This window comes from Aspergillus brasiliensis (assembly GCF_001889945.1).
Source record: "Aspergillus brasiliensis CBS 101740 unplaced genomic scaffold ASPBRscaffold_12, whole genome shotgun sequence".
NCBI classification, from domain to species: Eukaryota; Fungi; Ascomycota; class Eurotiomycetes; order Eurotiales; family Aspergillaceae; genus Aspergillus; species Aspergillus brasiliensis.
Genome location: NW_027137453.1, coordinates 565,314 through 585,484, shown reverse-complemented (window position 1 = coordinate 585,484; position 20,171 = coordinate 565,314). Strand labels below are relative to the sequence as shown.

Below are 20,171 nucleotides of genomic sequence, written 5' to 3'. Positions count from 1 at the left end.
TTTTAAATAATATGATGGCCACGTATTTGAGAAAAAGGGAAAATAACACAGGACGACTCATTAGCGAACAAAAGACTTTATCAAGGACCCTATGAAAGATATCGCGTCTAGTTAGCTATGCGACGGAGAGATATGTGTCCCAACAGAAGCTCCAATATTGCGGCGTTGTAAAAGCCTTTCAGGAGACATCACTACATACTTACGATAATTGAGGCAGTTATCATTATTACTGTTATTCAGTAGATATAAGATCTCTTTTTAGAGCTTCTAGCATACGGTTCGAGTGTGCTCTAATGCAAAAATGATAATAGCCTCTATGTGCTTATCTTGGGCAACGTATGTATAAGTATCGTTTCTCATGAAAGATCAAGTATAGATCACAGTTCAATAGTTCTAATGGGGTCATCTCGGGGGTTGCATAGTTCTCCTCGTTTCCTAACGGTATCGTGTACTGCGCATACTAATGTTGAATGATTTACCCGTGAGCATTAATCATAAACATTATATTCCTACCTGAAGAAATACCGCTGAAATATTTCTCTATCTGAGTCTCACAACTGTATCTTGTTATCTGGTTCAAGTTGAAGATAACTGTAATAGTTACTACGGCAGATCCCGTAGTCTAAAAGAATGAATGAGCGCCAGTTATAGCTAGCTAGCATACTACTTGACATGATCGATCAATAACAGAATGATTAAAATAAGGAGCGACACCAAAAACGGCAAATGACGGACCCACTGGTTCAAGCTGTACAATAACTTCCTCGTACAGTGAAGTATGGATAATCCCTATATGAGAAATCCATACAATATACTCCGTGCCACACATGTCTTCACATATACTCAAACTTCCATACCTCAGATTTAGTTGAAATACAGTCAGCCGGCTTCATCCCGTTTGCACTTTCAAACAGACCAATCTCGAACTTCAAGGCCTGGCGGAAGATGGCATTCCAGATCTCTCGGTTGATAGGAGAATCGTACTGGTCGTGGTACTGGTTTCTAATCAATGCCAGTATATCCGCCGTGTCTCAGCGGAGCTTTAAGCGACACTATTTATGTAGATAGTTCCCTATGTGTCTCGATTCACTGACTCGCCTTTAATTGACGTCTACCGGTTCTCTAAGATAAGAAAAAAAAAATCACTTCGTGACTTGTTGCCACCACATGGTGCAACTCACTCTGGCGGATGGTGACCTCAAACTGTTTGTTTATATTGAGCCAAGCTGACGACAATACTGACTAGGTCCATGCTGCAAACGCAAGTTCTCCCCTGGAGTACTCTGGAGCTTCTTGGTATGAGCATAATGGACAACAAGCTGTCAGGGGCCATAATCAGTAACATGATAACCTTCAAGCATTTGCCCCTCCATCTACCGCCCAAGTCGCTCCTGTCACATATCGAGCGTCGTCACTCAGTAGGAACGCGACGACATTGGCGACTTCCGATGCCTCTCCCAATCGGCCTAGAGGCACAGCTGGAGCAGTACCCTCAGCACCGCTCTCTTCATTCGCACGCAACATTGGCGTGTCTATGGGACCACTAAGTGTGCCAGGTTAGTGAAACGATCGTGCTCCTCTAGGACGGGCATCATTGACACCAAACGTACGGCGAGACAACATTGACCCGGATCCCCCGTTTTCCTGCCTCAATCGCAGCGCTCTTGACCAGGCCAATCCCCGCATGCTTGCTGCTGCTATAGACCGAGCCCTTTGCGAACCCGCGGTCTGCAAACATGCTCGCTGCATGCACGAAGCTGCCGGGCTCTTGCAGCACCCCAGGATGGAGCGCTTCACTCAGCAGGTTGAAGACTCCCTTGACGTTGACGTCCATGATAAACTGGTACTCCTTTTCGTCAATTTGCCATATTTCCTCGTGGCCAAGTCGGTGGCCTGCAGTGCCTGCGAGGTTTGCAACGCCGTCAACCCTGCCAAATATCTCATTGGCCAACTGGAGGAAGGACCTGACCGCGGCACGATCTGTGATATCGACTCTGCGTGTGATTACCCTCTTCCGTTGCGCTGGATCGATTCCTTCCACAAGAGCGTTAAGACCGGCCTCATTCACATCGCATACAGCCAAGTGCGAGCCTCTGGACAGGAGAAGCGTCGCCGTGGCAAAGCCCATTCCGGATCCTCCACCAGTGATAACGAAGACTTTGCCGGACACTGAAGAAGCCATGACAGCAATGTTTGGAGTATAGTATGAGATGACAGAGCTTTGGAGTGATATAAATCTCTACTTTCCCTGGAAGTCGACCTTAATATACCAGGTCGGGTGGACCACGACGTGTAATCGGTTGCTCTCCGACGGATCCATGGCTCACCACGACTGACCACGACTCGGAAAAGCTATTTTCTGATTTGCTCAGACAATGCAGTTTGATCATGCGGCACGATGTAGTTCTCCCTTCTCAGCGTTCTTTGGGCTGCGTTAACCCCCAGTGGGGCGAAGACTAATCGGTATATGGCTCTCTGGTATCCTAGACAGAGAGTCATTCGTCAAAAATTAGCAATTCCCTATAGTTAGGAAGCCATCCAACGCAGATCTATGCCCTTTGCACTTGTGTTGTCAACAACAGTGATCTAATAGGAGGCCTATATTTGGAGATACCTGCAGGTGGCTTATCAGGTCGATGAGTCTGCTGCAGGTCGATTACGGTGTGTGCATAGAGGACCCACTACAGTTTACAGATTCAAATGGATCAAACCTTGTGCGGATTGAGATAACAAATCATCTTATGAACCATGGGCAACGCACCACTGGCACCCAATGGTCTCGTTTACACCGTTACCCGCACTTCCCCTTCCGTTGGCGCTAATGCAGGTGGATTATATTTTGGGGTCCACAAATGGATCTGGTTCGGCTCTTCCCAAGTGACTGACACCCTACATTACCAGTGGCTTCACTCGCCATTGTAACCTTAGTATGTCATCTACAAGTATGCACAACTTACCCTCCCATATTAGGGGAACATCCACGCAGCCATCTTTGCGAAAATCACCGCAATGTCGCTCTTACCAACAGGCGCCAAATTATGGGTAAGTGCACTCCAGACATAGTCTACGTGTACACTACCGGCCGCATAACAAGAAGTAACCGTCATATGTTCATTATAGCTCTTAAACCTGGGAATCTTGGATGTGGACGCAGCGAACGTGCTGATGGGGGCAAATCAATTCCCCGCCCATCTACCACCGCAGCCGCACGAGCGACGCGACTTGATCATGATTGCCGCCTTGATATTCCATCCGGAGATTGGTCTGATTCTTTTTGACACTGGATCCTGCGAGGATGTGATTGGGAGCTGGGGCACGAAAGCCATGGAGTGTGCCCCGAGAATCTGGAATAAGTCGGTTCATGGTCTGCCCGAGGCGATCAAAGCTACTGGCGCTGGACAGATTAGCGATGTCAAAGCAGTGGTTTTGAGCCATCTTCACTGTGACCATGCAGGTGGCCTCGAGCACTTTTTTGGTACAGGTAAGCTCTGCATGAAGGTAAGTGAATGAGGTAGTGCCCGTTCTAACTGAGAGGAACCTACGTAGACATACCCATTTGGTGCCACGAGGAAGAGTTCAAGAATGCATTCTGGACCTTCGCTACCGGGATCGAGCGTGGCACATACCTGGGCGATTATCTTGATGTGACGCGGCTGAATTGGAAGACATTCTCCGGACAGACCTTCGAACTCTTCCAAGGGATTACTATGCATCACTGTGCAGGACATACTGCTGGCTCCGTTGCAATGGAGCTTAGCCTTGAACAGACCGGCACTGTAGTTCTGACGGGCGACATGTTCCATGTCTGGGAAAATTACGAGCAGGGCTTACCTCCGGGGACTTTGACGAGGGACTTCAATGCGTGGCATCGTAGTCGGGAGTATATTCGAAACCTGGTCGCACGGAAGAAGGCAAAGGTGGTTCTCGGGCATGAGTTGGGCTACTTCAATTCGTTTGGGCCGGGCCCAGTCTCTTGAGTAAGCCTGTAATATACGATTCATCAGCAGGCGCCAGGTTGGCTTTCGTACTTGCTTATCACCTTCATGGGCTCACCTTTTGTGTTGGAGGTCAGTCTACACAATCCAAGCATAGATCTGGTTCCTGCATCCACAATAGCATGTTGTGCCATCACATATCTGTAAGCCTGTCAGAAAAATAGAAGAATACATACAGCCGGAACTTCCCGATCACGTCAGTCAGTTAACTGCCAGACATAGTCTGCAGTGACCTGAGAAAATTGGTGTTATCGTTGCGATATATCTTGGTCAACTGGATAGTAATGTGTGGCACATATCGTCTAGAATAGTTAACTAGTTAGCTATCACAGCTTAGTAAACAAGTGAGTCCAGACAGCGCGGCGGACCACATCCATCCGGGGATAGCATAAGCAGCAAGCAAGTCATCCGATCTGCAACCACATGGAGAACACTTCATCGCTACGTGACTGACGTGTGCCCTTCAGGGTTCAGAAATAGCCTTTCGGCCGTTAGAATTTCCGAAAGCAGCTAGACCGGAATGCGGGTGGGAACCAGTAACCCGCAATCTACTTCAAGCAGCAAAAGTTGAGTCAGTTCCTCCACATCATTCATTACTATGGGTGACCACTTGTATTATACCTTCAGCTTTTCACAGCGGGTTCATGTGCCATGGCTTCTGGAAATGAGCGAAGTGGCTCTACTGAAAAGGTCCTCGATCAGAGGGCGTCCTCATCGGATGCATCACCCTTTCGGCGTCTTCACCTGAACCGTCCAAGGTTAGCGCGGAAGCGCGACGTGCAAGCTTGTGAGCAATGCCGGTCTAGGAAGATCAAATGCGATCGAACGAAGCCCCATTGTCGATGCTGCAGCATGAATGGTCGATCCTGCTTCTACCGACCGAAGGCTGTGGTGAGAGCTGTGGGGAATGTGACGACAGAAGATGAACGTATCTCGACGCGTTCTGCGACCCAACAATCGAGCGGAGGGTCAGAGGAGCAGCAACCGATCCCATTCAACCAAGTCGGTCATCTCAAAGCATCGGATGACGGTCGACTACGGTATTACTCGAGCTCATCATGGGTGGCCGGGGTGGAGAAGTCGACTGTCTCACCCTGCGATCGGCATGGTCTTTCCCCGGGGTCAGCACCTCAAACATCGAACGACTTCATCTATCTGGCCGAGGTGGACCAGCTCATTGCATGGTATGCGCAGTATTGCCACTTCTGGTTCCCACTTGTAGACTGCCACGAAGTTATCGCTCAAGTGCACGAGCAGCGAAACCAGGGAAGCTCGAAGCCTGGTGCGCTCGCGCTCATTGCAGCTATATGCTACACTGCGACCCGATCCATCACGGCGCCAAAGAACCCCAATGTGTGGTTCTCGTCTCGCTCCTCGTTTTGGAAAGAAGTCACAACTCAACTCTTGGCCGAATCTGGTTACCCGAGTCGACCCAATCTCAATACCGTGCGAGTAGCTTTCTTTCTTGCCATTCCCAGCATGGCGGAAGGACACTCGCATCCCGATCCCAGCTCGGTTTCTATCCTCGTCAGAGCTGCCCAGTCTCTCGGTCTTCACCGGGAACCGCTGTTCTTTCAGCTCTCTGCTCCAGAGGCTGAGGCCAGTCGCATTATCTGGTGGTCGATCCGCGGCTTGGACATCACCTATGCTATCTCGCATGGTCTTCCCCCACTGATCCATCCTGAAACGACAGATGTCCGATCCGTTGACTGCGGGAATAGCTCAGAGCGCAAGCTTCTTGGGACCATATCACTGACCACCACATTAATCTCAAAGATTATGCACCGTGTTTACGGCGTGAGCCAGCCCACTCTTCGCGATATCAACCAGTTGGGTGATGAGGCGGAAAAGATTTATGCTGACGAATGTGAAAAAGACCATGTCCCCGTGGATGCCCTACAAAGGTTCATTGCCATGAGTCGAATGATGTGCTGCTGCAAGATGATGTTTATTCTACATCAACCCTACCTACGCACGTCACAGTGGCCTCAAGAATCCCGAGCAAAGGCTTTGAACTCTTGTCAGGATTATATTCGTGGCTTTGTAGCGGGAGTCAGTGACGAATCACTGGCACCCTACCGATGGGTATTAGACCACTTCGACGTGATTCACGCCTGCGCGATCATACTGCAGGACCTGATCCAACATTGTCACTCTCCAGAATCAAGCAGTCTGCGCGATGTAGTGAATATCTGCTTTTCTACCTTTTCAAAGGGGCACCATCCTATTTGGACGCAGCTTGAAACGCTCAGGTCAAAGGCGTGGGCGGCAAACGGATGGCCTGTGAATGGTGAGGTATTGGAATCTGATGCCAGCTTGGCCGACTACGACCCGCTTTTTGCGTCTTTCCTGTGGGAGGAGTTAGTGATATAAGTAGAACAAACATGTGCATACTTTGGGGGTTTCCAATCCGACCGTCGCTATTTATCAAGATCTATCAAGAGGACATGAAAGGGTTACCACCAATAAGATTACTACTCTGTAATACAACACGAAATCAGGCACAATGTATCCTCGGATGAATACGGGATATCAAAGAGTCTTATTCTATTCTTAAGATGCCTATCTATCTAAGAGTCTAAAGGCAAATCCACGGCGCCAAACCCAGCTTCCCCTTCCAAAGAACAGTTCATCGGCATCCTTTCACTTACGACGCCATGGCTGCTAGAGCTAAACATAATCACAGCCCCCACAGGCGACGTAGACATCAGCAGGTCGCCCCATTGGCTTTGAGAACCTGTCCCGAAATCCAGGAACTCTCTGGACGCCACAACAAGCTCACAGCGGCGGCCACCTCGTCCGGCCTCCCAAGCCGCTTGAATGGGTTGAGCTGCGCCAACATCCGGGTGCTGTCGTCAGTGTTGGAATTGAAAAAAGAGTCGGTTTCGGTAGTACCCGGCGACACAGCGTTGATACGGATGCCCCGGCTTGCTAGCGTCTGGGCCATTGACCGTACCATCAGATTCAGGGCTCCTTTGGTCGAGATGTAGAGGAACAGCGGTGGCGGCAGCGTACTGAAGTCGGTCAAGTCCGAGGAGATGAAAATCACCGCGCTGCCGCTGCTCAGGTAGGGAAGGGATTTCTGTTATTTCAAACTTTAGCGCTGCAAGAGGCTGTGGATTTGCAAAGAAGGGGTGAAGGGGAGGGGGGAGGGGGCAAGCAAGACTCGAGGCAGCATACCTGCACAAGCAGCCACGGTCCCTTGACATTCACACCAAATGCCATATCAAATTGTTCTTCGGTGGCCGTCTCCACGTCGGCCAAGGGCACGTAGGCCGCGTTTGGTATGACCACGTCGATCTTGCCAAAGCGTGCCACGGATACCTTGATCAGTCGGTCAATATCGGCCGGTTTGGAGATGTCCGCTTGGACGGCCAGCGCGCGATTAGCCCCAATTTCCGCCACCACCTTGTCGGCACCCTGCGCATCAGTGTGGTAGTTGACAATCACATATGCTCCTTCTTTGCCGGCCTGCAGGGCAATCGCTCTGCCGATGCCCTTGGAGGCACCGGCAACAAGGACGACGCGGTCGGTGATGGACATTGGGTGTTATGAAGTAGTCTGTGCAATTATGCAGTGAGGAAATCAGAGCAGTTCATGGGTAATTTATAGGCCTGACGAGCACGGCAGTGCTTATCCGCCATGACTAAAAATGAAAAGCGTCTCCACATTAGTCTCTTCTTTGTATTCGGACAACTTGCGTGTAGGAGTCTAACAAGAGTGTATACAACAGATACTACCTGTCTCAGGACCCAGCTTAGATCAGCGGCATCGATGATAATGGACAGTCCAAACCTGATCCACTCCCGGCCGAGTAAACTGCCTAAATAGGTAAAAAGGTGGGGAGTCATCCTCGGTGTCGGTAAAGGCCTATAGTCCGAAGGTTTATTTCGGCGCTCCAAAACCCTTGCTCCGATTATAGATGGATCTATCAAGTACGGGCCTTTTGCCATATTTGTAAAACCCTACTAATAAAAACACCGTTGCTTGTAGCGGACCGTGTCGATCACACCAATTCTGATAGCCTGATGCTTAGTCAATCTGCTGTTCTGGACCTTGTCAACGCACTTCCGGGGTAGCACTACCGGCGATATCGGCCTTTCATGATCAATCTACATCGCCGCGACGGTGAGGCGAATGAAATGCTTCGTTTACCAGGTAAATACGCCTTTGGTTGACCCACCTTCTCTACAATGAGTAGGTCTTAACACCGAACAGTTGCATCTTGGCTAGTATCAAATGTCTGATAGGACGAACGCAGTAGATGCGTGAGTACTGCGTACTCCCTGATGACAAGACGTTGCCGCTTCAAGAATTATAAAAGACCACTTAACGCCTCGTACTCGTAAACTAGCTGGTCATCTTGAGCAAGACTGTACCTGGTACCAAATCCCTTTTACTAATCTTCAAAGTCCACAAATCCATTGAAAACACAATCGACATGAGTTCGGACGTGCAAACCCAATTTCTTGTCGTGGGTGCCGGACCCGCGGGACTCGGCCTTGCAAGCTTTCTCGGACAACATGGTAGGTATTCCATGAACGTTATTGAAGAGCTCTGTGATACTCATCCAGGTGTGTATAGGTCTCGAGGGGCTCGTTATTTCCAAGGCCTCTGGTACCGCGGACACCCCTAGGGCTCATTCATTCAATCCGTTCGCTTTCGGTATGTCGCTCAGGAATGAGGTCCCTCGTCTACTTCCTAACTAAATGTATTGTAGAATGTCTGCGCGACCTAGGAATCGAGTACGAAGCTCTTCAGCAGTCGGTCCGTGGTCGTTCCTTTCAATCGATGCGCTGGTCCAGAAGTATGATTGGCGAAGAATATGGAAAAGTCCTCGGATGGGCTGAGCATCCGTCCTGTGTCGTAGGCCTACCACTCCCGTCTTAACTTTATTCTTCCAAGAAATCCCAACTGAGCCTTTGACAGGGAAACGCGTTCGGCATCACCCCGTGTGAGTATGCTGAGCTCTCCCAGTCGGAACTGGAGCCTCTCCTAGTGCGGTATGCTTCTCATCACAATTTCAACGTCCGATTCTCTACCGAGTTGGTGGGCGTGCAGGAGTTAGGACGTGATGGGGCGCAGACAGGATACATCTGCACGATCCAGGACAACATCACCCACACCACCTTCCAGGTCCGCACGCAGTACCTCTTTGGTGCAGACGGGGCGAGAAGCCAGGTAGCACGGCAGTTGGACTTCAAGTATATCAGCAAGCCGAGCGGTGGCAAGGCGTGCAACATTCTGATTCGCGCGGATCTGACACGCCATATGCACGAGGACCGCCACGCTGCCCTTCACTGGATCTTGAAGCCCGATCGTACGTCTTTCTTTGGCCTCGTGGCGCATCTGCGGATGGTCCGGCCCTGGAATCGATGGGTGCTGGTAGGCTTTGGTCCCAATGGTAGCGACCCGTTTGAGGGGTTGACGCCTCAGAGTCCCGAGCTCATCCAGTGTATACGGGAGCTGATTGGAGATGAATCTGTGGATATTGAGATTCTGCAGATAGATCATTGGACCGTGCGTGAAAGTATCGCCGAGGCTTACTCCATTGACGATGCGAATGTTTTCCTCCTGGGCGATGCCGCACATCGCCATCCGCCGGCATTCGCCTTGGGGAGTAACACTTGTGTCCAGGATGCATACAATCTCGCGTGGAAGGTTGCCTACGTGTCCAAGGGGCTTGCCGGCCGTCAGCTGCTGCACTCCTACAGCAAGGAGCGTCAACCGGTCGGTGCTATGCTTGTTCGGGAGGCGAACAACGGCCTTCACGCGCAAAAGGACGTCTGGCAATCAGTCGGAATGTTTGCTGCCACCCCGGAAGAAGGAGCAAAACAGCTGGCCAAGCTGTCGGAAGCTAGTGATGAAGGGGCGGCGTATCGTGAAAAGATCCAGAATGCCATGAAGCGTATAGAGATTGAGGTTCAGAGTTGGGGTGCCGCTTACAATCAATGGTACGAATCAACGGCGGTCTATCTCGCGGATGAAGAGCACAGCAGGCCAAAATTGGAGGGCAATCCAATCCTGCAGGTTCAGGTCACCACTTATCCCGGCAGCCGACTCCCTCACGCTTGGTTGGATATCCCTACCCGGGGCAAGAAAATCTCGACTCATGATCTCGCTGGAAAAGGCGCATTTTGCCTATTCACGGGGATCGGTGGAGATGGTTGGAAAGAGGCAGCCAGACATATCACCAAGTCAACAGGAATTCCCATCAATGTGTATGGTATCGGCTTCGGCCTTGACTACAGTGACGTGCATCGAGACTGGCATGACAACCGAGGGGTCGAAGAAAGCGGTTGTGTTCTCGTCAGGCCGGACAGATTTGTTGCTTGGAGATCTCAGAGAGTTGTCCCTGACTGTCACGGCAAACTCATGCATGTCTTGGACTCGATTCTGTGCAGAGAGCGAGTTTAGCAGTGTACTTTGCCAAGATTTGCGCTCAGGTATCTTACGGCATTACATAGGCACGGTTTGGAATGATGGATATGCCGATGTTAATTGTGTAGATACGCCCTAGTGTTCTTCTAGCATTCCCCACTCAACATCGCCCCTTAGATCAGTTCTTGCCGTGGATATCTATTCAAGTATTTGTCATATTCGCAATCACCAGTTGTTCTAAATTTCCTTCCCTTCCTTTGGGGTTAGGTTACGACTAGAACTGTGTTGCCAGGTAGCACCATGGTTTCTCAGCTCCAAGGTCAGCTGGTAGACTCACGGGAGACATAAGTCCGAGGCGGTTATATCGCTCGTTGCACTAGTTTAAATATTGAGACATTTACCACATATACCAAGAGAGAAAGCTCTTTATTGGCTACTGGTATAGCTCGGCTTTTCTTCCAACACTAAACAAACAAACCCACGAGGTCAGCGACTCCTTATGGACACAGAAGTGGAAACTGGGAGCGCCTCTGGTGGTGTACGGTTATAATGCATGCGAGGACACATGACAGGTCCCCTTCTCACAGCGCTAGTTACTGCAAGCCGCTTAGATGATCAGCAGGTGCATTGATTGATGTGGGACGAAACGGGTCGAGGCAGATGTAACTTAAGTCTTCCGTCCGTAACTTCGATCTCCATCAACTTTAGCCAGAGATAAATGGGAAGACATTGGTCGTTTTGGGAAGTCATGTCACAAGTAGCTAAACGCACTGCTGGCTGAGAATCCTACGATGGGGCTATTTAGAGCCTTATTCATGAGTTCTAGAGCAAGGTTGCACATTCAAGCTTACTCAATGCAAACTATGCATGATGACAATGGGATCTCCACACGCATCTCTTGCGAATCCATCAAACGGTATCCTAATATTTACTACTGTATCTTGCTATGTAGATCGTGAGTAACGTTGCTTGTTTTCTTGCAGTCGTGAATCCTCCCATCGGCTCTCGTGCTTAAAAGTGAAGGCGTCTCTCGCCCCTCATCTGTCGCCAGTAATTCGTCGCTTCGAGAATCTCGCTGCAGCCTTGTAAAAGCCACCCCCATCTTCTAAGAAACGGCACTGTTGCCTCCCAATTCCGAGGATCCGATGGTTCGCCCCAGACAATCAAGCCAGCCCCCTCCGTACCATTGCCACCCCATTCCACAAGATCGGCCCACAGCTGTTCTTCATCGTCATCAGTCAACATATCCGACACACATGTAGCCACCAGTAAACTGTCGCGCAGCCTCGCCAGCGGGAACAAATCAATCCAAGGGTGATGTGGGATCCTCCGTTGGAGGTCCGTCGGAATCAACGACGTCGGGCCGGTGGAGGAGGCAGTGAGATCTGCAGCCTTCGCCGGGCCTATGAATCCAAAGGGCGAGATAGCATGACAGACGAGCCAATCAACCTGTAGTTTAAGGGCTGTGGCGTTTGATGTCAAAGCATTGATGGTATTCAGTTGGATTACTCTCATGAGCTGGTCCGTATTGGGCTGGTTGGTCATATAATTGTGCAGTGCGTCCAGAGCAAACCGCTCAAGCATAGCACGTCGTTGATGTGCAGTAGTCGGGGTGAGTTGTTCATTCATGCCTCTTTTCCCGGCATCTGTGACTCCTTCGGCGGCCCCATCTTTGGCGCCTTTTTTCAGTTTCCTCTGGCGCCCTGTGTTCCCCGCAGATTAGTCCATGAAGGGGGTAACTAAGTCGCATGGAAACCACTTACAAATCCTCTGGTTCAATCGGTTCTGCAGCCGTTTCCTCTCCTTTGGGTTAGTCACTCCAGCCCAATCTTCGTTCTGACGCTTGATGTAGCTCTGATGAGGCAATTGTTGGAGAATAATGGACTGATCTAGCCTGTCGGAAGACGCCATGATACTGATCGGAGAGTGGGTTGAAGATCGAAGGAATTGTCCGAAGGAAGAAATTGCAGAGAAGAAATGCAGACGGCTTACATACATGATGTTAAAGTTTCGGAACTACCGTTGCTGAAGAGGGCTATCCCCAGTGAGTTTCCTGCCATTGGGCGACTTGATGGGACCCTTTCGGGCACTAATGCAACTGGATTATATTCTTGGTCGCCAAGCACCAATAAACGTATTGTTCGCTGACCCACGGCACTGTTCCACTGGTACGATCCAGTATCTAACTACACTCCGTGTCTCTCTTTTCTCCCACCGGTGGTCTCGGCACATCCTGAACAACTCAATTTGTAAGAAGGCGATGAGGCCGGTGGCGCTGGTCCCTGAACTCGGAGGATATCTAGTCCAGAGATAACGTCAACCTCACGACCATGTAATTCCCATCGCGGCCGAGAAACATTCCCTAACAGGAAATGACTTACGACCACCGTTTGAAGATCCTTCCCTGTGGGGGAGTCGTATAAGCCAGTCGCAGCTATGGAGCCACGGTAATCGGGACAATACTATGGATGATTTCCTCGGCATGACGATGTCTTCTCAACGACGAGCAATATCGCCAGGTACAGTTGCTAAACATGGAAGCTCTATAGAAGTAGAGGATGCAGGCAGCAGCATTGGACCTAACTGCTATAAAGCTCACGACATGCTGCGCGCCTCATCGGCTTTCCATAGTCAATTCTTCATTCTTCCTTTCCTATCATCATCATACGTACCAGCGCTTCGCCATCAACAGCAGCCATCATGAGGTTGTTCAGGAACACCATCGCCGTCCTTGCGATGATGCTCCCCGTTCATCAAATGTCCGCATGGGCGCAGAATATGTCGTATGGCGCCGATAACTTCTACCGCAGCGACATCGTCACGGTGACCCCCATCACCTTCCAGGATCTATACCGCACGAGAATTCAGGGAAATCTCTTCACCCGCAACAATCTGAGTCGCAGTATTGAGTCCCCTGCGATTATTGTTGGCCATCCCATGAGTGCAGTGAAGGAGCAGAGCGCAAATCTCTACGCCACCAAATTGGCCGAACAGGGCTTTGTCACCGTCTCGTTGGACCTTCCGTTCTGGGGCGCCAGCGGCGGTGAGCCACGCAACGGGGTCTCTCCGGATGTCTATGCAGAGGCATATAGTGCCGCGGTCGACTATCTCGGCACGCAGAGCTTCGTGGATCGGGAGCGGATTGGCATTCTGGGGATTTGTGGCAGCGGCGGGTTTGTGGTCAGTGCGGCGAAGATTGACCCGCGCCTGAAGGCCATCGCCACGGCCAGCATGTACGATATGGGTGCTGTGAACCGCGATGGGCTACACAAGTCCCAGACCCTGGCCCAGCGCAAAGCTATCATTGCCGCGGCCGCCAGGGAGCGCTGGGTCGAGGCGGAAGGGGGCCCAACCCAGTACTCTGGCGGTGTCCCCAGTCACCTCACAGCCAACACCAGCGCGGTTGATCGCGAATTTTACGACTTCTACTTCACCCGGCGGGGCGAGTTCATTCCCCCGGGAACCAAGTGGTATCTGGAGACTCAGCGGACAACGACCAGTAACCCGAAATTCATGAACTTCTACCCGTTCAATGATATTGATTCGATCTCGCCCCGTCCTCTTCTATTCATTTCCGGTGACCAGGCACATTCGCGGGAGTTCAGCGAGAACGCTTACGCCCAGGCAAAGGAACCCAAGGAGCTGTACTGGGTTCCACGTGCCGGTCACGTCGACCTCTATGATCGTGTGGAGCTCATTCCTTGGGAGAAGCTCACCCAATTCTTCCGGGCGAACCTTGGTTAGACCTCGGAGGATAGTCTATCCCATTGTAATATCAAGAGGTTGCCTTCACTCATTTCTTATCTCTCATTGGCTTCTTGGTGCAGCCTGGCGGTTAGTCGCACAAGGTACGAAGACAGCTATTGTCCACTGGTAACTTGATCGGTTGGCAGTACTAGGACAATACTGGATCTGCATTGCATATTTAAGGTTTCTGTATATTCTTCAAATTAACCTTTTCTCCACTGTAGCTACCCTAGGGTTCTACAATTCGAAATGTTATCTTCTGTGACCAAGATCTAAATGCTGCCCATCTGGAAAAACCCCGTGATCCATCGTCACCCACGAATTCATGGCAACGTGTGGGGACGGGAGTCACTGGCTTTAATAACCTCGATGCTAGCTATGTAGGTTCTTCATTGACATACGACATGTATATCAAGCGCTCACATCTCGATGTAGGATCATTGCCGCACGTGTGGGACGAGACATCAGAACGCGAACTATTGCCTAGCTTATTGAAAGTGGATTTAGTCTATCCTGCTATACCTCAGATCCGTGGATAAGTTAGACCACGAAATAGGGCTGCTGGATAATTTGCGGAGAAATAGCACTTCTTAGTAATGACTGCGGAACCAAAGAAAAGGAAAGGTTGTCATGCCCTGGATATGCCACTTCACAAGCTTCCCTTGGTGTAAACTTTGTGGGTTTACCAGTTAGGAACGCTGATTCAGAAAGTATGAACTGATCATTCTGAAGTCAGTGGTTGCGAGGTAAACCATCTCACAGTGACGTGCCCATTTTTTATTTATAAAGCTCTCCTTTGCAGTCCGTGAAGTTCTTTGCCTCATTCAACTGTCTGTGATAGCTCCTATAAAACCATACTTGTTTTCAATTGTTAAGCAACCAGCTACAACACAATGACTTACACAGTCACCGTCCTCTATCCCAACGAAGTTGAAGCCAAGTACAACTACGAGTACTATCTCTCGCACCATATGCCTCTTGTTGATAAACACTGGAAGAAATACAACTTACAGGGTTGGAATGTCCTCAAGTTTGGTCCGGGTCCCACAGAAGATCGAATTCCGTACTCCTTCGGATGCACGCTCTTCTTTGAGGACGAGCGCGCAGTGAAGCGGGCATTCGAAGGCCCTGAAGCTGGGGATGTGCTGGGTGATATCGAGAATTTCAGTAATAAGCAGCCATCGTTTTTGTTTGGTGAGCAGATCGGCACGGGGGGATCAGTTGGTGGCGATTAATATGTGCTGGTGTGGTTGGCGAAGAGGCTATTGTACTTGTTTCAGATGGGGAGATGTATGTGTGTTAAAGTGACAGCTTGTGGGTATCAGTCACAAGTGGTAGTCCTAGAATGAGACAACATGTTTATCATGGAAGATCCCAGTGTTATTTTAGTTGACATATCCTAGACTGAAGAACCTCAAAAATAACCACAACTTCCACAACATCCACCATCATTCACTTTGGGGTCACGCGGGCCGACTGCAGGAATGCTGCCCCTCACCGACGATCACATCATCTTCAGTACTTTGTTCCTTTGCTTATCGGCCGGAGCTCGCACCATTCACAGGCGGTGTTTCATCATCTCCGAAGTCTAGCTTACTGCACCTCAAGTATCTCTGTGTTTTCTGCAGATAAGGCTTCTCTTTGGTTTCTACTGCTTCTTCTGTCAAGGCATTCAGGATATCCGCTAGTTGAACGTCTGTGCGACATGCGGCAGGGCTTCTGACACTTTGGATATCTTATTTACCCCAAACTACGCCCATTCTTGGATAAGATCTAGCCATACTGCTGGCAAGTGATAGTATCGATTCGTCTCCGCTAGATAACCGCTGGTCAACATGGCCTTCCGGACGCGACTTGCGAGCTGGCTCTGGGGCCACGATCCCAAGGATCGGGCCCTGCTGGCCAGACTGGATGTGACTCTGCTCCCTTATTTTTCCCTGATTTGGTTCCTGTTTGGCGTGACTCGTTCCAGTTATTCCTCCGCCTACATCAGCGGCATGAGAGAGGCGCTTGGATTCCAGGGCAAAGAGTACAATTACATGAACACCGCGTACATGGTCGTCTATGCCGTCTTTCAAATGCCCGGTACCAGCATTCTCACCGTGGTGCGACCGAAATACGTCTTCGTGGCGGCCAATGTCACCTGGAGTGTCTTGACCTTGATCACCTACAAGATGACACGGGCGTGGCAGGTCATTCTGTTGAATGCGATCGAAGGAGGGTTCTCGGCTATTGCATAGTAAAATCCCTCTTCTAATGTGCAAGCAAACTAGGCTGATATACTAACGATTGATAGCGTTGGCGCACAGTTTATCCTAGGCTCGTGGTACAAAAAGTCAGAGCTCGGGATGCGGGCAGCCGTCTTCTGTTGTTTTGGCCAACTCGGGACAATGTCCGGTGGCTGGATCCAAGCTGGTCTGTTAAAGACACTGGCGGGTAAAGGTGGATTGCCGGCGTGGAAGTGGATATTCATTATCGTCTCGGTGATGACGGTCCCAGTGGCACTCTTCGGTATGGCTTGCCCGTGTTGACGATGAAAGAAGGCTGACCATGTTGTAGGCTGGGTCTTCATTCCAGATCTTCCAGCACACCGTGCGGCTTGGTATCTTACCGACGAGCAGAAGGAACACGCGGCCACTCGGCTGGGTCCTCTCTCCAAGAAGTCCTGGGATATCACAGTGTTCAAGCGCGTCCTGCTGAGCTGGCAATTTTGGCTCCTCCCTTTTGTCTTTATGTGTAGGTTTTAGGAACCGCCTCACCAATCTTCTCCACTAACGGTCATGCAGTGTATTCCCTCTGTGTGCAAATGCTGGGCAACAATGTCATGGCCTACTGGCTCGCCTCGCGCGGATACACCGTCATTCAACAAAACAATTATCCCACCGTCATCTATGCGACTGCCATTGTCGGCACGGTTGGGTATGCCGCCATTTCAGACAAGCTACAGTCACGATGGGAGGTGTCTATCGCCATTGGTCTCACGTTCGTCATCGGTTCCGCCATCCTGGTCTCGACTCCTGCCACGGACGCTGGCTACTTTGTGGCCTTTTATTTACTCGGCACCACCTATGCTCCTCAGGCGGTCTGGTACTCGTGGATGGCCGACGTCACGGGTCATGACTTGCAGCTGCGGGCCATCACGACGGGGTTCATGAATTCCTTTGACTTTTGCTTTGTCACCTGGTGGCCGATCATCTTCTATCCCGCAACCGATGCGCCCAATTTCCGAAAAGGGTATATTGCGAGCTTGGTGACGGGCATTCTGACTCTCCCCGTGATCGGCCTCATTGCTTACCTCGAACGGAGGGATACTGCGAGGGGAATCATTGGAAGGTCTCGAACCGATAGTTTACTGCAGCATGAAGAGTCGGTTGTTTCCCCAGAGGATGAGCCAGGAAAGCCTAAGAACACCCCGATAAGCGTGCACGCCACTGAGGAGGGTGTGTAATCATTTAGCTTTTATCGGGATGATAGTCTCTCCGTTGCCGTACTTTGACAAATGAATGGAATGTGCTCATTCTGATGGTCAACGAATCAGAATCTGAAGACGTTGGTGTTGAGGGCTGTCAATTCATGGCATGTAATTATGTCCATCATGTCTAATAAACAATGCCAGTCCTAATGTACCTTGTCATCGCAAATGTCTGCACTCCAAAGAGCCTTTAGCTAGGTCACATGAAAATCCCCTGATCGCGGGGTTCACTCTAGATCGCCCGGGTTTCCTATTTCGGTAAGGCACTATTTGCTTGCCTCTCTCGAGCCACTAGCCTTACAATAGATCGCGACCGTGAGCTTTAGCCCAGAACAATCATTCTGACCCTTCATATAAGTATCATATCGTGTGGGAGTCCCATAATTCTTCATATGCCCATGCCGCAGTTCTCCACGCCTCCGACAGTATACCGTTCAGCCCCAGTCATAGTAACAGCCAAACTAGATAACATATTCCTTAGAATGAAACTCACATGCATCTATAGTACAAATGATATACGTAGTAGTAGTGTGCCGCCCGTTCCGAGTCCACAGACAAGGCTTGTCTAGGGATCTGCAGCTTAGTCGAAGTTGTTCCAATCAACCCGTCCCTCTCCGCGATGACGTCAAACCATGCATGCATAGGAAGGAAACTGGAAGTTATCAAATCAGCCCATCCTGTAGTTACTTATGCCGCGCTTAGCCACGCAATCATTTTATTTTCGACGTCATTTAATCTCCTACTACATCTATAAATCTTGATCGCTTCCTTGAGAATCAGTAGTTGTATCTTTCTGATTATCACCTCGAATCTAACACTACCACTCTACCACTTCACATTCCAGAAATACTTCCATCACCACCATGTCGGGATTCATCCACAAAGCCGAAGACGCTCTACATCTCCACCACCACAAGGACAAGACCGAGCAGCCCAAGCACACTAACGCTCCTGACCATCCCCCTACCATCGGTCATGATGGTTCGTGTAGCCTTTCCCAAATCGATCCTCTGGTATCTAGACATCGTTTACTGACAGTAGAACAGGCCACGAGCACACCCACCGTTCCCACCCCCCTCAGAACAAGCATACGCACCCCCACGGCCACCGCCCCCACCCCAACGAGGATCAGATCGCTCGGGATGATTTCCGCGCTGATAGGGAATATGACCGTGCGTTGAGGTCTCCGGACCATGGGCCGGGGATTGGGTTTGAGGCGTAGAGTGGATTATGATGTTTACTTATGATGCGCTAATGTTGATAATGTCATCTTGTTGAATTTATTCGCTTCTATGCTTTCTGATCATATGCTAGATAAGGCTTGGGGATTCTGGTATCCGCCTCAGGATCTAGTAGCGGCTACTGGAGGCAGGTAGAGCGAAGCTATACCCGTTGGGGATATTCTAATATCTGAGGTGAGATTGTCAATGGTGGTTGATTGGGTCAGGTTTTATGAGGTTAATGCGTAACTGGGTTTCTAAACTTTATTTGATTATAGTCTCATGCGTCCTTCGTTGTGTAACCGCCAATAGCAAACCAAGGTACATGCATAGACTGTGGTCATATAATGGGCGTAGCCCTGGAACGCTTATTGAGATACAGGCGATCTGAATGGCCTAGTAATTATAGCTTAAGGTCTCGATTCATCTTTACTAATCGGCTTGCGCTCTGCTGCCCTTTAAGCACCTCCAGTATCCTGGTTGGGTGGGAGAATTAGTCCTGGTAGAAATATATATTGCGAAGGCGGAGACTGGATGCATTTTCGAATGATCTTAATTTGATGTACGCTCCTTCTGCATACTACTATATTAGTATAGCATTTGTCCTAAGACCTACTGGATATATTGCATACTATCTTTCGAGGACATGTGCATACGTTAGCAGTGCTAGTATTTTATAGCATGTGCGCGGTTATTTATATATCTAATACTATTACCTACAATATGATGATGATGATAATGATAAATCATAGGTGATGACTACGATACATGAAGCATACTTCTTGATACTAAGCAATCCAGCTTTCAACAGATCGAGGATGATCTCATTGCCAATACTAGCGAGTGATGTCGCGTTGAAAATACATACGTGTAAGTGGATGCTATTATCGGCCTCGGGTGTTCGGAGCCATCTAGACATCGCCCTATATAGAACACTATCCGGCAAACTCGGATATAGAGCGATGTCTCGGTGGCGCAATTGGTAAGCTTGCCCTACATCAAATTCACCCAATCACTCAGTTACTAATTCATCATAAAGGTTAGCGCGTACGACTGTTAATCGTGAGGTTGAGAGTTCGATCCTCTCCCGGGACGTTTCTTTTTCTTTTTTGCCTCTGCTTTTTCTTCCTTGGTTACCCGGAACGACGGAGTTTAGCAGTGGGACTAAAAACAGAAGTGATTTTGGCTAGTCTGTAATAATGTTTTTGCAACCGCTTCCTTATGAACTTCCTTGGCTGCACACATGACGCAGTTGATAATTGATCCTGGCTATGTTCACGGGCCACTTTTTTGCGGAAACTCCGCATTCCTCGAGAAAGGTGACCCGATTTACCCGTATCTCATACTAGGAACCGC

The 20,171-nt window shown here is 49.8% G+C and overlaps 11 protein-coding genes and 1 non-coding gene across 12 annotated transcripts; 9 read left to right on the top strand and 3 right to left on the bottom strand.

Annotated features, from left to right (window-relative positions):
- Nucleotides 1-1,353: 1,353 nt before the first annotated feature.
- On the bottom strand, nt 1,354-2,182 carry ASPBRDRAFT_658990 (SDR family NAD(P)-dependent oxidoreductase; the record flags this gene model as incomplete). The annotated part of the gene is made up of 2 exons (XM_067628613.1): nt 1,354-1,543; nt 1,602-2,182. 2 exons carry the CDS (start codon nt 2,180-2,182, stop codon nt 1,354-1,356), a joined length of 771 nt encoding a protein of 256 aa, XP_067475834.1.
- An 827-nt stretch (nt 2,183-3,009) lies between these two features.
- ASPBRDRAFT_184338 (N-acyl homoserine lactonase family protein) lies at nt 3,010-3,977 on the top strand (the record flags this gene model as incomplete). Its single annotated transcript, XM_067620020.1, has 3 exons — nt 3,010-3,042; nt 3,121-3,481; nt 3,547-3,977. 3 exons carry the CDS (start codon nt 3,010-3,012, stop codon nt 3,975-3,977), a joined length of 825 nt encoding a protein of 274 aa, XP_067475833.1.
- Nucleotides 3,978-4,646: 669 nt separating this feature from the next.
- ASPBRDRAFT_199012 (uncharacterized protein) lies at nt 4,647-6,368 on the top strand (the record flags this gene model as incomplete). Its single annotated transcript, XM_067621275.1, has 1 exon — nt 4,647-6,368. The coding sequence occupies one exon, from the start codon at nt 4,647-4,649 to the stop codon at nt 6,366-6,368; it is 1,722 nt and encodes a 573-aa protein (XP_067475832.1).
- A 334-nt stretch (nt 6,369-6,702) lies between these two features.
- On the bottom strand, nt 6,703-7,538 carry ASPBRDRAFT_57939 (uncharacterized protein; the record flags this gene model as incomplete). Its single annotated transcript, XM_067627820.1, has 2 exons — nt 6,703-7,077; nt 7,176-7,538. The coding sequence occupies 2 exons, from the start codon at nt 7,536-7,538 to the stop codon at nt 6,703-6,705; spliced, it is 738 nt and encodes a 245-aa protein (XP_067475831.1).
- An 898-nt stretch (nt 7,539-8,436) lies between these two features.
- ASPBRDRAFT_57938 (uncharacterized protein) lies at nt 8,437-10,412 on the top strand (the record flags this gene model as incomplete). The annotated part of the gene is made up of 4 exons (XM_067627819.1): nt 8,437-8,521; nt 8,580-8,660; nt 8,716-8,861; nt 8,925-10,412. 4 exons carry the CDS (start codon nt 8,437-8,439, stop codon nt 10,410-10,412), a joined length of 1,800 nt encoding a protein of 599 aa, XP_067475830.1.
- Nucleotides 10,413-11,333: 921 nt separating this feature from the next.
- ASPBRDRAFT_209817 (DUF3425 domain-containing protein) lies at nt 11,334-12,287 on the bottom strand (the record flags this gene model as incomplete). Its single annotated transcript, XM_067621878.1, has 2 exons — nt 11,334-12,079; nt 12,140-12,287. The coding sequence occupies 2 exons, from the start codon at nt 12,285-12,287 to the stop codon at nt 11,388-11,390; spliced, it is 840 nt and encodes a 279-aa protein (XP_067475829.1). The 3' UTR covers nt 11,334-11,387.
- A 436-nt stretch (nt 12,288-12,723) lies between these two features.
- Nucleotides 12,724-14,568, top strand: ASPBRDRAFT_658987 (alpha/beta hydrolase). The gene has a single exon (XM_067628612.1). It carries the CDS (start codon nt 13,077-13,079, stop codon nt 14,118-14,120), a length of 1,044 nt encoding a protein of 347 aa, XP_067475828.1. The 5' UTR covers nt 12,724-13,076; the 3' UTR covers nt 14,121-14,568.
- A 273-nt stretch (nt 14,569-14,841) lies between these two features.
- Nucleotides 14,842-15,511, top strand: ASPBRDRAFT_46787 (uncharacterized protein). The gene has a single exon (XM_067625710.1). It carries the CDS (start codon nt 15,017-15,019, stop codon nt 15,356-15,358), a length of 342 nt encoding a protein of 113 aa, XP_067475827.1. The 5' UTR covers nt 14,842-15,016; the 3' UTR covers nt 15,359-15,511.
- A 160-nt stretch (nt 15,512-15,671) lies between these two features.
- On the top strand, nt 15,672-17,800 carry ASPBRDRAFT_46786 (uncharacterized protein). The gene is made up of 4 exons (XM_067625709.1): nt 15,672-16,362; nt 16,420-16,634; nt 16,683-16,859; nt 16,910-17,800. The coding sequence occupies exons 1-4, from the start codon at nt 15,959-15,961 to the stop codon at nt 17,569-17,571; spliced, it is 1,458 nt and encodes a 485-aa protein (XP_067475826.1). The 5' UTR covers nt 15,672-15,958; the 3' UTR covers nt 17,572-17,800.
- Nucleotides 17,801-18,296: 496 nt separating this feature from the next.
- On the top strand, nt 18,297-18,932 carry ASPBRDRAFT_306867 (uncharacterized protein). Its single transcript, XM_067622802.1, has 2 exons — nt 18,297-18,582; nt 18,642-18,932. The coding sequence occupies exons 1-2, from the start codon at nt 18,459-18,461 to the stop codon at nt 18,815-18,817; spliced, it is 300 nt and encodes a 99-aa protein (XP_067475825.1). The 5' UTR covers nt 18,297-18,458; the 3' UTR covers nt 18,818-18,932.
- A 426-nt stretch (nt 18,933-19,358) lies between these two features.
- ASPBRDRAFT_306876 (uncharacterized protein) lies at nt 19,359-20,095 on the top strand. Its single transcript, XM_067622803.1, has 3 exons — nt 19,359-19,567; nt 19,627-19,797; nt 19,855-20,095. Exons 1-3 carry the CDS (start codon nt 19,497-19,499, stop codon nt 20,003-20,005), a joined length of 393 nt encoding a protein of 130 aa, XP_067475824.1. The 5' UTR covers nt 19,359-19,496; the 3' UTR covers nt 20,006-20,095.
- ASPBRDRAFT_t225 lies at nt 19,780-19,910 on the top strand. Its single transcript has one exon. It is a non-coding gene; the product is annotated as a tRNA-Sec (tRNA).
- Nucleotides 20,096-20,171: the final 76 nt, after the last annotated feature.